Source organism: Balaenoptera ricei, chromosome X (assembly GCF_028023285.1).
Source record: "Balaenoptera ricei isolate mBalRic1 chromosome X, mBalRic1.hap2, whole genome shotgun sequence".
NCBI lineage: Eukaryota > Metazoa > Chordata > Mammalia > Artiodactyla > Balaenopteridae > Balaenoptera > Balaenoptera ricei.
Window position 1 is genome coordinate 83,456,047 of NC_082660.1, and position 17,025 is coordinate 83,473,071.

The 17,025-nt window shown below is 36.7% G+C and overlaps 1 protein-coding gene across 1 annotated transcript in view; it reads left to right on the forward strand.

The window, feature by feature from the left end:
• PCDH11X (protocadherin 11 X-linked) overlaps positions 1-17,025 on the forward strand; it is a 685,545-nt gene that overhangs the window by 329,329 nt on the left and 339,191 nt on the right. The window contains exon 4 of the mRNA XM_059911038.1: positions 11,606-11,686. Within this exon, the coding sequence (XP_059767021.1) occupies positions 11,606-11,686 (81 nt within the window). The remainder of the gene's footprint in view (positions 1-11,605; positions 11,687-17,025) is intronic.

Genomic DNA, 17,025 nt, shown 5'->3' on the forward strand with positions numbered 1-17,025 from the left:
TTTGAGAAGGATAGGTGTTAGCTCTTCTCTAAATGTGTGATAGAATTCGCCTGTGAAGCCATCTGGTCCTGGGCTTTTGTTTGTTGGAAGATTTTTAATCACAGTTTCAATTTCAGTGCTTGTGATTGGTCTGTTCATATTTTCTATTTCTTCCTGGTTCAGTCTCAGAAAGTTGTGCGTTTCTAAGAATTTGTCCAATTATTCCAGGTTGTGCATTTTATTGACATATAGTTGCTTGTAGTAATCTCTCATGATCTGTTGTATTTCTGCAGTGTCAGTTGTTACTTCTCCTTTTTCATTTCTAATTCTATTGATTTGAGTCTTCTCCCTTTTTTTCTTGATGAGTGTGGCTAATGGTTTATCAATTTTGTTTATCTTCTCAAAGAACCAGCTTTTAGTTTTATTGATCTTTGCTATTGTTTCCTTCATTTCTTTTTCATTTATTTCTGATCTGATCTTTATGATTTCTTTCCTCCTGGTAACTTTGGGGATTTTTTGTTCTTCTTTCTCTAATCGTTTTAGGTGTAAGGTTAGGTTGTTTATTTGAGGTGTTTCCTGTTTCTTGAGGTAGGCTTGTATTGCTATAAACTTCCCTCTTAGAACTGCTTTTGCTGCATCCCATAGGATTTGGGTTGTCGTGTTTTCATTGTCATTTGTTTCTAGGTATTTTTTGATTTCCTCTTGATTTCTTCAGTGATCTCTTGGTTATTAAGTAGTGTACTGTTTAGCCTCCATGTGTTTGTATTTTTTACAGATTTTTTCCTGTAATTGATGTCTAGTCTCATAACGTTGTGGTCAGAAAAGATACTTGATACGATTTCAATTTTCTTAAATTTACCAAGGCTTGATTTGTGACCCAAGATATGATCTATTCTGGAGAATGTTCCATGAGCACTTGAGAATAAAGTGTATTCTGTTGTTTTTGGATAGAATGTCCTATAAATATCAATTAAGTCCATCTTGTTTAATGTATCATTTAAAGCTTGTGTTTCCTTATTTATTTTCATTTTGGATGATCTATCCATTGGTGAAAGTGGGGTGTTAACGTCCCCTACTATGATTGTGTTGCTGTAGATTTCCCCTTTTATGGCTGTTAGTATTTGCCTTATGTATTGAGGTGCTCCTATGTTGGGTGCATAAATATTTACAATTGTTATATCTTCTTCTTGGATTGATCCCTATATCATTATGTAGTGTCCTTCTTTGTCTCTTGTACTAGTCTTTGTTTTAAAGTCTATTTTGTCTGATATGAGAATTGCTACTCCAGCTTTCTTTTGATTTCCATTTGCATGGAATATTGTTTTCCATCCCCTCACTTTCAGTCTGTATGTGTCCCTAGGCCTGAATTGGGTCTCTTGTAGACAGCATATATATGGGTCTTGTTTTTGTACCCATTCAGCCAATCTATGTCTTTTGCTTAGAGTATTTAATCTATTTACATTTAAGGTAATTATCGATATGTATGTTCCTATTACCATTTTTTAATTGTTTTGGGTTTGTTCTTCTAGGTCTTTTCCTTCTCTTGTGTTTCCTGCCTAGAGAAGTTCCTTTAGCATTTGTTGTAAAGCTGGTGTGGTTGTGCTGAATTCTCTTAGCTTTTGCTTGTCTCTAAAGGATTTAATTTCTCCGTCAAATCTGAATGAGATCCTTGCTGGATAGAGTAATCTTGGTTGTACGTTTTTCCCTTTCAACACTTTAAATATATCCTGCCACTCCCTTCTGGCTTGCAGAGTTTCTGGTGAAAGATTAGCTGTTAATGTTACGGGGGTTCCCTTGTATGTTATTTGTTGTTTTTCCCTTGCTGCTTATATTTTTTCTTTGTTTTTAATTTTTGATAGTTTGATTAATATGTGTCTTCGAGTGTTTCTCCTTGGATTTATCCTGTATGGCACACTCTGTGCTTCCAGGACTTGATTAACTATTTCCTATTTCCTTTCCCATATTAGGGAAGTTTTCAACTATAATCTCTTCAAATATTTTCTCAGTCCCTTTCTTTTTCTCTTCTTCCTCTGAGACCCCTATAATTCGAATGTTGGTGCATTTAATATTGTCCCAGAGTTCTCTGAAACTGTCCTCAATTCTTTTCATTCTGTTTTCTTTATTCTGCTCTGCAGTAGTTATTTCCAAGCTTTTATCTTCCAGGTCACTTATCTGTTCTTCTGACTCAGTTATTCTGCTATTGATCCTTTCTAGAGAATTTTAAATTTCATTTATTGTGTTTTGCATCATTGTTTGTTTGCTCTTTAGTTCTTCTATGTCCTTGTTAAACGTTTCTTGTATTTTCTCCATTCTATTTCCAAGATTTGGGATCATCTTTACTATCATTATTCTGAATTCTTTTTCAGGTAGACTGCCTATTTCCTCTTCATTTGTTTGGTCTGGTGTGTTTTTACCTTGCTCCTTCATCTGCTGTGTGCTTGTCTTCTCATTTTGCTTAACTTACTGTGTTTGGGGTCTCCTTTTCAGAGGTTGCAAGTTCTTAGTTCCTGTTGTTTTTGGTGTCTGTCCTCAGTGGCTAAGGTTGGTTCAGTGGGTTGTGTAGGCTTCCGGGTGGAGGGGACTAGTGCCTGTGTTCTGGTGGATGAGGCTGAATCTTGTCTTTCTGGTGGGCAGGTCAACGTCTGGTGTTGTGTTTTGGGGTGTCTGTGACCTTATTATAATTTTAGGCAGCCTCTCTGCTAATAGGTGGGGTTGTGTTCCTGTTTTGCTAGTTGTTTGGCATAGGGTGTCCAGCACTCTAGCTTGCTGGTCGTTGGGTGGAGCTGGGTCTTGGCGTTGAGATGGAGATCTCTGGGAGATTTTCACCATTTGATATTACGTGGAGCTGGGAGGTCTCTGGTGGACCAATGTCCTGAACTTGGCTTTCCCACCTCAGAGGCAGAGCCCTGATGCCTGGCTGGAGCACCAAGGGCCTGTTATCCACACGGCTCAGAATAAAAGGGAGAAAAAAAAAAAGAAAGATAGAAAAAGATAAAATAAAATAAAATGAAATAAAATAAAGTTATTGAAATAAAAAATAATTATTAAAAGAAATTTAAAATTAATTTAAAAAAAGAAAGAAAGAAAGAAGAGAGCAACCAAACCAAAAAACAAATCCAACAATGATAACAAGAGCTAAAAACTCTACAGAAAAAAAAAAAAGGGCAGACAGAACCCTAAGACAAATGGTAAAAGCAAAGCTATACAGACAAAATCACAGACAGAAGCATACACATACACACTCTCAAAAAGAGAAAATGGAAAAAAGTATATATATCATTGCTCCCAAACTCCACCTCCTCAATTTGGGATGATTTGTTGTCTATTCAGGTATTCCACAGATGCAGCATACATCAAATTGATTGTGGAGATTTAATCTGCTGCTCCTGAGGCTGCTGGGAGAGATTTCCCTTTCTCTTCTTTGTTCGCACAGCTCCTGGGGTTCAGCTTTGGATTTGGCCCCGCCTCTGCATGTAGGTCACCTGAGGGTGTCTGTTTTATGCTCAGACAGGATGGGGTTAAAGGAGCAGCTGTTTCGGGGGTTGTGGCTCACTCAGGCCGGGGGGAGGGAGGGGTACAGAATGCAGGGTGAGCCTGCGGGGGCAGAGACCGGCATGACATTTCATCAGCCCGAGGCACGCCGTGTGTTCTCCCGGGGAAGTTGTCCCTGGATCACGGGACCCTGGAAGTGGCGGGCTGCACAGGCTCCCGGGAGCGGAGGTGTGGATAGTGACCTGTGCTTGCACACAGGCTTCTTGGTGGCCGCAGCAGCAGCCTTAGTGTCTCGTGCCCGTCTCTGGGGTCCGTGCTGATAGCCGCGGCTCGTGCCCATCTCTGAGGCTCCTTTAAGTGGCGTTCTTAATCCCCTCTCCTCCCACACCACAAAACAAAGAGGCAAGAAAAAGTCTCTTGCCTCTTTGGCAGTTCCAGACCTTTTCCCGTACTCCCTCCCAGCTAGCTGTGGTGCACTAGCCCCCTTCAGGCTGTGTTCACGCCGCCAACCCCAGTCCTCTCCCTGGGATCCGACTGAAGCTGGAGCCTCAGCTCCCAGCCCCCGCCCGCTCCGGCGGGTGAGCAGACAAGCCTCTCGGGCTGGTGAGTGCTGGTCGGCACCGATCCTCTGTGCGGGAATCTCTCCGCTTTGCCCTCCGCACCCCTGTTGCTGCGCTCTCCTCCATGGCTCTAAAGCTTCCCCGCTCTGCCACCCACAGCCTCCACCCGTGAAAGGGCTTCCTAGTGTGTGGAAACCTTTCCTCCTTTACAACTCCCTCCCATTGGTGCATTCCCGTTCCTATTCTTTTGTCTCTGTTTTTTCTTTTTTCCTTTGCCCTACCCAGGTACGTGGAGAGTCTCTTGCCTTTTGGGAGGTCTGAGGTCTTCTGCCAGCGTTCAGTAGGTGTTCTGTAGGAGTTGTTCCACATGTAGATGTATTTCTGATGTATTTGTGGGGAGGAAGGTGATCTCCACGTGTTACTCTTCTGCCATCTTGAAGCTCCCCTCTGCCAACACTTTTAACACAAAATCCTTCAAATAAATATATCGTGGGCAAAAATAAGGATCAAATTTCACTTTGTATTTGTAAATGTTTGCCATAGTTTTGATGGATATTATTCCCATAGTAAGGATTTGGATTTCTTTTAAGGAAGTAAATGAGAATGAGGGAAAAGTTTTATAAATATTATCACTAGAAGCATCACCTGCCTACTTACATGTCTTTAGGCATATATCATTGTGGTAGATATTACATAAGACTCTCCAAAAATGTCTTATATGCTAGTTTGAGAAGACTTTTTCGCTAACCTGTCAATGTGTCTAATATATGGCAATAAAATAACAATAATCTATCAGTTAAATTCACTTGTAGTCTTTGATAGCTAAAATAAAAGGATGATTGTGACAACTTAGAATGTCACATTTCTGAAAAATCTGAGGTCTTGGGTTGCATACCATTACCAAGAAAATGGAAGCATGCTTACATTTCTAGTGGGAAACCTGCAAACTTTGAGAAAGAAATGTAATTGCTAAATCACTGAAGCTACTCTGGATTCTCTTTTTGCTAGATTTTGAAACAATAATGTAATGTTGAGACTAGTCAGAAATATCATGATCTTATTTTAACTATGATTTTCTTACCATTAGATTTAAGTGGCAATAAAATTTCCCAAGAGGGAGAATAAAGGATGCATTCCACATTTCACCCTAAAACAATCACAGAATCAGTCTGGGTTTGCCTGACCCAGTAGTTTGGGGATTAGTCAGGTTAAGGTATGCAGTTAATATGTTAAGTCCCTGAATCTCAGATTCTGTGTGACACTTTCAGGAAAACATTTGGGAAGAACATTTAGAAGGCCTTGCCATATCTAGAAGTTTCAATCAAATTATGTTGCTTCATAAGCCTTTATTGTAAGGCAGTCACAGTTGGGGACGTGAATTTTATTCTTGTAGGTCACCTGTAACAGTGTCCTATTATTTTTTTAAACAACTAAATCCTTTGGCAGCTGAAAATCTTTTCCCATTTATCACAAAATCTATATCACTGTGTATATTTTGGGCTATAATTCACATTTCTGTGAATGGAAATTTGGTTGAAAATTTCCTTACTTCTTGCCTGAGACAAAAAATTAGGGGAGATTTAATACAGTTTTGGACATTTACTCTGAATCAGTGCTCCTTATTAGCCAGACTCTTCCCACACTCATAGATAAAATCATTCAAGCAGACTATAGACAACTTTTTAAGGCATAACATTTCTGGATTCTGAAAGGTGAAATAAGATAAATGAACGTTTTATTTTTCTTTCATGTATGACTATTTCATTAGATCAGCAGGGCATCACTGGTGAAATATTAGTGTCTAAAGGATTTAATACATTTTTAAATAAAGTTGAATTCCCTTCCGATGTCTAAACTATGAACTAGTAATATCTGACTCAAGAATGATAAGAAGAGCAATATCTATCCATCCTCTTGGAAGTATTTTTTTTTTATTTTTAGCAATAATACCAGTGACACTTCTCACAACTCTTTACGATCAACAGTAAGATGTATTTCTCACTTTTCACTATTGAGCACTGTCTTAATATGAACTGGATTAAAATGAGGTTTAAATCTGTAAAGACGGTGATTATTATAAAACACTTTACTCTTTACTTGACAGCTTGACATCTGATTCCATAAAAGGGAAGATACATTTTTGTTCAGTATGTGGTACATGTAAGGATACAGAAACATAGATCTGCATCTTATCTTTCAGATGTCAATGATGAACCGTATTTTGTTTTTTTAAAAAGGTCAAGCATAGATTTTTTGAGCACTAATATTTCCTAGAACTGCCATTTCTCTCATTTGCATTATAGTTAATCCTCAGCAGTTCTGTATATTGGAGCTATTTTATTAGACCATTTCTTAATTTTTAGTATTAAAACTATGGGGTTTGGTGGAAAGGGGAAGAGTAATGGAAAGAACATTGTTAGGGGTGGGAGTATTATTTTACCTTTAAATTGTTATTTTTGTGCACAATATAATTCAATAAACTTTTCCTAATACTTGAATATTGAAGCATATTTTACAATAGAGATATTTAATTGTCAAAGTTAAACGGACAAGATACATCCACATAGCTTTAAGCATTTAACCACCTAATATACTATCCTTATTTAATTTAATGGACATTTGAATGTTGTCAGGTAGGAAAACATTTTACTCTGTCCTTCTAAGTTCTTCTGGCTGTTCTAAGAGTTAGAACGACCTGAGACAGATTAACAGGAGAAAATCAAAACAAAAATCTAATAACATATATACATGGGAGAGATCCCAGAAAACTGTGTAACTCACCAAAATGGCTGAAACTCTCATCTTAAATACCATCTTCAACTATAGACAAAGAAGGATGTTGGGGGTAGTAGTTTGGGGCTTTGATGCTGAGGAAGGCAATTGACATGGAGATGGAAAAGCAAATGTTTGGTAAACAAATGTTTGCTGGGCCAAGCAGTGAGGATGGGACACAGAGTGGCCTCTGATCTCTAGGCCCTGCTGAGTTTCCTCCACCTCACCAAGCTTATATTCTTTGCAAATATCTCTGGTGATAGCTCTATTCTGGGAATAGGCCCTTCATCTAAATGCTTTTAGGCAGTTAAGGGCGAAGGAACAAAACAACTTCCTGAGCTTTCTGCTTCTTAGAAATAACCAGCCTAAATTAATCCTCATGTCAAAAAGATAAGTTTTGGGGTGGCAAATTTTGCTACCCTACAATGTGGCATGATACGTTTGACAGACTACCACACAGATAGACATGAAACTGCTCACAATTGACAGAAAATTTTAAAATCAGATTCTTAAACTGTGCATAGGAAATTCAACTCTAGTAGACTTGGTCTAAAAAATAAAGTTAAATCTGAGACCTGAGCACAAATCTTCTTAGAAACTACTGTAGCACAGGACACTTTGCTCAAATACATTTGAGAATTTCTTCTTTGCTTAGTGTATAACTATAAAATCACCAGCTGACTTTGCAAGTCCATCAGGAGTATGTGCTTAATTCACTTTCTCATACATCTGTCCCATTATTCAGTTACATCTTCAGTCATATAGACCACATCCTGGATTTCCCTACCTTAGGCCATATTGCTCTCTCTGCCAAAAAATGTCTTCTCTTCACCCTCTGCATCTAGACTCTACCAGACTTTACTTATTTCATAGACTTGTCCATTAATTATAGTTATTAGTTTGTCTTTTCTTTTGCTCTAGATCAGAGGTCAGCAAACTTTTTCTGTAAAGGGCCAGAGTAGTGTTGCTGAAACCTGACCTCTGTCACACCAAATTGAATCTTGGAGACAGAGTTTTGGGTGAAGTAGCAAAGAATAGCTTTATTGCTTTGCCAGGTGAAGCAGGCCACAGTAAGCTAATGCCCTGAAAACTATGTGTCCCAACCCATGGGGGCTTGTGAGGAGTTTTATAGCAATGGTTCAAGGGGGGCAGGTTTGCTGATAAGGATCAGGGTGCATGCAGGGCTTGCATTCCTTCAATCCAGAGATCATCAGGCATCATGTGGTCTTGTGATGGGCTTCTGTGGTTCTCGAGGTTATCAAACTGTGACCTTTTCTGTGGAATGAAGAATGCTTCATCAAGTAGTTAACATCTTCCATTTGGTGGGGGTTTTAGTTGTGCAGAAGAGCTCAAAGATACTGTTATGTATATCCCTTGAGGAGGAACCAGGACCCTACCCCAAAGCTGCACTATCGTTTCTTGATTGCTCCTCCCTTGTCTCCCAATCCTCTCCCTTCCCTGATTAACAACTGTTTGAACCTGCCCTTTGGAACTAGGGATGGTCATGGAACCTGAATGAAGATTATTTCCTACAAACAAGAAACAGGGGAAGCAGAAAGGCTTTTGTGCCCAGGAGCCCCCCAGGGTCCTGCTCAGTTTCTGTAGGTTTTACATATAACAAAAGAGAAACCAAATTCCTGCAAAATTTAAATTGATGATATTCAAACCATCAAGTGTAATAATAATGAGTACAATGTTTTATGTAATAGCAAACTACTAATGAAATGAATGTACTTGTGTATCTGATCTCGGAAAATGTCTTTTCACACAGATAGGTACTGCCAAATACTGATATCAATCCACAAGCATATAGTTTTAACTCAACATATCTATTGTTGGAAGGCATCTGAAGAATTCTATTAGATTATTTTCTTCATATCTGCCATTTAGCATGCCATTACATTGAAGATTAATCATTTCTAATTGATAGATAAAAGCTCCTCAATTCCATATTTATTGCAACCTATTGAAAATTTGAGTTTGTGCACAAATGGAAATTCTGCTTCTTGTTTTAACTTCTACAGGACTGGAGTGTATAAAGTAACTTACCATTACTTGTGACTCAAACAATTTTAGTTGTCATCAGAGTGACTTTACTGCAGTATAAGTTTTACATATAAGCACTCTTTTACCTTACAATTTTAGGTTGATTTATCAAGATGTTATCAAGTTTGCAACAAAAACTAATTGCCAGAGTGATTCAGCATTCAATAATAGTGGTCAAGGGTACTTCTCATTCAGCAAAATTTCCGTCTTGGCTCTGAGCTCAAAAATAAACCTTTGCCACTTATAAGCCATCCAATTGCTTGTATGGTAAGGCAAGTCAGGATATTCAACTTGCAGTTTTGACGAAAGTTCACGGAATAACAATGGTTCCATTAGCAATAGTGAATGAAGTTCACTATTGACACTCCTAGTTCAATACATGATAGATTCAAATATTTTGCACAAAGTACCTGCTGATGTATAATCCAATAAACAGCCATAGGCTTTGAACACCTTATGTTTTCCAAAGCATTGTATATTTGTCCAGCTAAACTTTTTTTCTGTGCGACATATATTTCACCCACCATTAGTTGTAACACACCTTAACAGATCCCACATCAGGTTTTACTGAATTAGTGTTTTGTCAAATTCTTTGAAAATATTCTTGCCTGTTCTGTTCCACACAGACAATTCATTCATAGAGGCTAATTTTTCAGTCTCTTCAAACTTGGTATCACTTCCTCAAGCAAGTAACAGCAATTAAGCATTGTTGGTAACATCTGTTAACTCACGAAGGAAAAACACTCCATACCATTTTCCCTTGTTTTTTTTTAAATTTACCATTGCTGTTGCTCTCAATGTCCTCAACTTTTTGAGTAACTGTACTTGGTGAAACACTAATAGTCTTAAGTTTGTTTTCTCTAGATGTATTTCTTTGGTTGTTGTAAGCAAACCCTGTTTAATAACTCACCATCAGTGAGTAGTTCTCTCTGCTTGGTTAACAAATTAGCTTTTCAGAAACTTACTTTTGTCACTCATTTTCATTTATTTTTGTGATGAAATTCTGCTGTGATGAGACCTTTCATTTTAATTTTCTAATTCTTCTAACTGTTGCTTTCTTGTGAGTTGGAATATTGTGATGAGTGCTTAGTCTGTAATATTAACGTGTATTGCATTCTTTTTGTCACAGCTATAGTGTCATTGCAGAATAAACACAATTTGCCATTTAAATGATAACAAAATAATTCTTGCTCAACTGGGCCTTAAAAATGTGATGTTCCACATCTGACTGTCTTTTCTTTTCTTGATTTGAACTAATGGGCATGCAGGGATAATAAAAACATAAAACATAAACTGTCATGGTAAGGCAATAGGAATGGGGCACTTAAAACTGTGGGGGAGGAAAAATAATTTTTCCTCCACCCTTTCAGATTCTTGGTTGAGACCCTCTCCCCAACCTCATAATAAAAGACAGATTAACAGGAGGAAAACAAACAAGTTTAATAACATGTATCCCTCCTGTATATGTGAGAGGTACCCAGGAAATCTGAGTAACTATCTGAAACGGCCCAAGCCATCACCTTAAATACCATCTCCAGATAAAGACAAAAGGAGATGTTGGGGGCAGGGGAGCCAGTTATGGGAGGCTATGAAGAAAAGCACAATAATCAAGGGTAAGATTGTTGTGCAGATTTAGGTCTGTTGCCTACTTCACTGAAAAAAGTTTTAGAGATTTAGTCATCCTTCACTTCCTGGTACAGAGAGGGAGACACACTTATAAATGGAGATTTCCCTTATAAATGTAAATATCCTTTACAAAAGGGTAACTTCTCTTGGTTTTCAGAGCTTTTCTTATGTCTGCTGTTTCATAAAAATAATCAGCCTAAAATAATCCTTATGCCAGAAACATATTTTGGGGTGGCAAATATGCTCCCCCTCAAAACCCTGTCAAGTAATAATTACATAACTCTAATTGGTAGTACACCAAACATCAGTATGAAGTCTTGAGACTGTGACATAAGGTCTCTGTCACTGCTACTCTATTCTGCTATTATAGCCCATGAGCTTCCAACAGTCACTGAACTGGGTTTCCTTAGCTTCCTTGAAAAAATTCTCCCTTGGCTAGATAAAAGGATGACTTTTTAACCAAACCCTTTCCCCCATATACTAAAATCACATACATAGAAATGTGTAGAGTATACATTCAATATTTTTAAAACAGAGACTATACTCTCTGTCCTGAAGAAAATAAAACGGATATAGACATCATCTTTTCAAAATCTTGATAATTATTCTGGGTTGGTATGCTAGTATCTCTATATTGGTTCATAAATTTCTTGGCATTTGTAACAACTGTTAAATATCTTTATATGATAGATAGCAAATTTGTGGTGTGGTGGCATGCACAGGATAGATTTTAATTTCAGACACTGTAAATTTGCAAATATAAGCTGTTGAAACCATTGAGTTGTAAAAGCATTGGACTGAAAGTCTCTCCAACTTAAATTTCAGCCATTTAAATGTTTTAAACTGCCCTCCACAATTGCATTCAAATGTTTAACGGAACTCTTAAATGTAACACTGGGTTATAAGCTCCATGGGAAAAGGAATTTCTTTTCTTTTTTATTTTCTCTTGTTTATTCCCAGTATCTAGAGCTGTGCCTATCACATTGTAAGTCCTCAATAACTACAATGTCTAGAAAGAGATATTTACCCAGGCACTACTTTACTTACCTGTGTTTGATGCACGTGCGCAATGTACTATGTTTTTCACTTTTAACAAACAAAAATACTTCTATTTTGTTCCCTTTGTAAAGCCAATGAAGGAGGTTATACGATCTCGCACACCCATGAAAGAGACAACTACTGTGGAGATCTGGACTCATCCCCAACCACAGGTATGAAAGGAAACACTTGATATTTCCCTTTCCTTGATTTTTATGAATGTATAAAAACCATTTTTAAGATGTATTTCTCGATATGCATTCCATGAAGTTTCTTTAGGTGATTTTATGCTGGACTCTAGTGTGAAAATATGACAGTAAATACATATTTCTTCCTAGTGTAGTTTGATAATAATATTGGAGGTAGTTTATTTGTTGCATAAGGTAAAAGTATTCCTCAAAAAGCATCTTCTAAATGGTTGTCTATTCCACTGATGTTTGTCTAGTCATGAGGTCGTGGAGTGAAAAAAAATTGAGAACTGCTGTTTTACAATATGACTTAAATTTAAGGTTTAGCATAATATAGGACAATTTGATTTTATGCTAATTAGGCAAACTTTAGTAAGACCTCCCTGAAAGAAACCAGTTTGAATTTTAAAGGAAATTATGTTATAAGGTATTTTTAAAGAATCCACTTTTACTCATTTCAATCAGGACAGCTCAAAATGTGACTAACAAATCCAATCAAATTTGTTTTCTTCATAGAGGCCATAAGGGGAATTTGCAGATGAAGTGAGGAGACCAATCTAAACATTTGTTGGCCATTTATTATTCTGTGGCTGATTTACTTACTGTTGTCCATAACGTAGAGGTCCTGAATTTGACCCCTTGGGTGCCAAATTAATAACCATAAATTATCCTCTATCCAGTTATTTTCAAATGTCATTTATTTGTTACAAAGGATATAAATTTTTAAAATGTAGATACATAAATGCATATCTAGAGTATCAGAAAAACAACCCAAATGGAGTGAGAAGAGAATCACATTGCTTATCATTTATTATTTGATGAGTGCTTCTGAAATTCATGGAAGTCATGTGTTCTATAATAATAACATCCTACAATATTTTACAGTGTTAATTTATGCTCTTTAGGAAGAGTTACAGATTTAATACGTGCCCTGTGGGAAGAAATGGTTAATTGAATAAAGGTTCATTGCAATCTAGGAGCTGTCCAAATTGTTACTAGCTTTAAATTACTCAAGTCCGAATTCATGAAGTTTTGCCAAATTTCAAACTGACTTTCCGGTCTTGCACCTCTGATTCAGTCTCAAGAAAATTGATGAGGATGTAGAATACACGGTGATAGAATCCACATCTATATCCTTGATTAAGAGGCTATGCAGTCTTCAGAATAGCTCTTTTGAAGAAAAGTACACAATTTTAAAATGTGTACTTTAAGGTCCAAAGATTTGAACTACTAGTGTGACAAGAGGTAGGACTAGGATAAATAGTTAGATGTCAGATGAAATTAGACATTGTTATGTTACACTCTTCCTCTATGAATAAGACATTGCTCTATGAGCAATATTTTTTACCTAGCCAGTTACTCCTGATTGTATTCTACTAAAAGGAGTGCAATATAAGTAATTCTACTAATTTCTTGCCGATTACTGATTCTCTTGTTTGTTTATAAACTTAAAATCTTGTTGGAGACACAATTATTTCTCTTTTTTTAACATCTTTACTGGAGTATAATTGCTTTAAAATGGTGTGTTAGTTTCTGCTTTATAACAAAGTGAATCAGCTATACATATACATGTGTCCCCATATCTCTTCCCTCTTGCATCTCCCTCCCACCCTCCCTGCCCCACCCCTCTAGGTGGTCACAAAGCACTGAACTGATCTCCCTGTAGTGGGTTCATTTTGCTTGAGGCTCTTTTATTAGGTAAATCTTTTAGGTATCTGAGAGCCTTGATTATCCTTACTGCATGAGACTTCAATTGAAATTTAAGATGCATCATAGAGTGGTGGATTGCACTGCATAGAATTACCATGAATATGATACAGATAAGGACTTTCCAACCTTGTTTTTGGTAAACATTGTGCTTGCCTCCGAAAAGTTTAAAGAAAATATGTGTTTTATGAATAAGCTTTTATGGTTCCTTATATTTAGCAAGATATTCAATACTCATTTGTGGGATTTCAAAAGCAACAATCTAAAAATAGAAACTACTGAAACTAGAGTGTAACCTGAAAATTAAATTATTTCTATTCCTCCATTGAAATCTTTAAACTCTTTGATAATGCCTCCCTCTACCACTCAGATGACAATTAAAGTCATGATACAGATGGTGACTTGGACGGTTTATTTCTTTTAAATGAGCAAATACTACAATGGTGTCCCATAAAGCAGAATGGTTCTTAGCTGTAAAAGCTAACTGTTCAACTAATTGAAGTAACTTGTGAACCATGAAATAGGTCAACTTATTCTTTGACCAAAGAAAATCAAAATGAAAGTGTCCGTTTCCTTACAAGAAATATCCTTGTAAGTCCATTTCCTTTAGCGCTTTTCTTAGAATCTTTAGAAAATATGTGTACAACTGGGGTGCATGTCTTGAAGTTCCAAGTTAGATTTTTAAAAATTAACGTGATTTTTAAATAACATTGGAAAAGGAATCAAATCACGCATAGCAGCTTTTCAATGTGCAGTGGACAACAGTGGGGTCAAAAACATTCACTGTAGCTAACCTCCTAGCATCTGTGTAGTACTAGGGGAAATAGAGAGCTACTCGGAAATGGCCGTTGACCAGCTTTTCACATGCTGTTTACATATGCCAGTTAATGTGGAATTCTTATTTTTTGGTAATGCAGCATTCTATAATAACTCGATCTTTTCCCCTTGCATAATAAATTCTCCACCCCCAATCACCTTCCCTGCCTCTGATTCTTAGTAATTACAATGCTCTGTGTGCTAGCAAGTCTAAAACTGAATAACGTTCTGTCAAAAACTTGAAACAAAATAAAACTAGTATATCTGGGGGGAGTCTTTCTGTGGCTTTCTATGACTTTCAATTACAATGGCCTTGCTTGTGAAACGATTCTGAGGACAGTCTGATTATGAATATAGACATTAACTTGGCTGCCACTGTACTTCATTAAATCCAGATGTATTGTGATCATGACTTATATTCATTGAGAACTAAATAGCTTAGAACAGTAGTATCAGGCAACTGCTATAGAATATATGAGTGGGGAATGGACCCACTGCTTGACATTAACTTCCCAAACCTTAACACCCACAACTAGTGACTTATGTCTACTACAAAGAACACAGTTCACCTCTGGCACAGAAAGTAAATGAAATAGTGCAAACACTGTGAAGTGATACAAGAGAAATAAGAAAAGTAGAGCAAATTTTTACTTTGGAAAGATGACAGAAGTCATATGTGGCAATGGAATTTATTTCTTTTATTTAACATAACCTATGTAAACTTACTACATATCAGGTGGTCTTTTAAGCAATTAAAACATTAACTCATTGAATTCTCATTACAAACTTATAACTATTATTAAACCTATTATTGTTATCATTAACCCTATTTTGTAGATGAGGAAGTTGGGGCACCAAGAGATGATGGCAAGTACCAAAGGCAGGATGCAGACTCCCTGGGCCTGGCTCTAAAGCTCACCTTTGTAACAACTGCTTAATAATTTCTCACCACAAATGAACAGCAATAATGGAAGGTGGTCCCTGGGACAAGAAATATTTTAAAAGGAGTCTCTTTCTAGTGTTAAACTAACATAATTTTCTATTCAGCTAGAACACCTGCTTGTATTTGCATATGATAAAGGAAGATGACCTCGTTATGATGCTGGAATGAAAATAAAAGAACAATAAGACGTGTGGATCATAAAGAATATGAGGTTTTAAAATAATCAGAAAAATGAAATTTTTAGACATATTAAATCTACAATGATAATCCTTAATGAAATTCTTTCTGCAGGATGAGAAAGGCTAATTAACAGTAATAGAATGCATGAGAATTCCCATGGTTTTAAAGAATTACCTTGTAATCTTGGAATAGTGGCTAACAGGATCACTAATTCGATATGTTAACAGTAAAGTCATTTGTTGAAGGAATTGCTACACTAATCTTATATTTTACCACAGCATGGTTAGGAAATCCACAGGGCTTTGACAAATCAGTTTTCATAAAGTAAAATCAGCTCTTACAGTTCTTTCATATTCTAAATGGCCTACAACTACTGATAGAATAAGTCACACGCTATTATTGTTTTTTTGTTTTGAAATAGAACAACTCCAAAGGAAAGTTTAGATGTTCAGGTTAAGGGTCAACACTAGTGTCTTTGCTTCTCTTGCAAGGAAAAAAAAATAGATAATTAAAGAAAACTGCCTTCCTAGACTGTGCATAATTAAATCATGAAATGTTAGACTACACTTAGGCAGCATTTTGTTTTGATTTCAATATGTGTCTACTCAGTGGGGCCACTTGTAATGTTTCTTCATTAGCAGCAAAAGTATCTTGAAAAAAATTCATTGGGGTCATGAAACCACAAAACATTTTCCAAGGTGCACATACCATTAACTTCCTTTAGTTGCCAGCCTTGGTTTCACATCAGATGATATTTTTGATAATGCTTTTAAGATATACACTATTTAAAAAATTTTTTTTTGAACTACACACTTCATAATTCATATTTTCCTCAAAGATCAAAGCACTTATCTTTTGGCTGGAAATTCAGGATGTGTTTTTTTTCTTGTTATGATTTCTTCATGTTGTAGAGAAAAGTATATGTTCTATGGGAATGTAAGCTAATGATCATGCAAGGATCTGAGATCAGAATTTTTCCAAAGCTTAATCTGGGAACTTTTAAGAGTTATTTTCATCTTCTAGGATTATTTTGTGGAAGGCCTTAAAATGCCAAGCCAACTTTAGAGGTAAGTCTTGACACAATAGGAAGCCTCATTAAAAAAAGAAATCAACATGCCTTGATGTGACATTATATATAAGGTTTTATTTTCAGACATATGTAAAATACTCAACATTGTTCTCCGACCAGACTCCTAAGATTTAGCCTTTGTCCTTGACCTTTAGTGGTGTGAGTACTTTACTTTTAGTCGTTAATGACTTTTATTTCTAAGTGACTACTAAAAGCATCATGCTAGGTGCTCCACAGTAATTATTTCCTTTTCTTCAGTCCCTACAGCAGTTTCGTTGAGGTGTAGCTATAATATCTGCTTTTCTTAGTTGAGGAAACTGGGGCTCAGAGAGGTTGAATAATGCGCCTAAGTTTGCGCAGCTTGTGAGTGTTAGGGGGATTCAAACTTTAATGTTCTGATTCTAAAGTCCATGATTCTTCCCCAACTGCACACTGCCTCCCATTCTTATTATATTCATAGAGAATGTCTCTTCAGTGAACATGCATCTCACGTGTGACCTGACATCCCACTGATTCCATGGCTTATTTGTGAATCTCAGCAGCATGGCAGATTTGTGCCATGTTCACAGACAAAAGGCTCGTGAGCACCCACAGCAGATGAATACACAC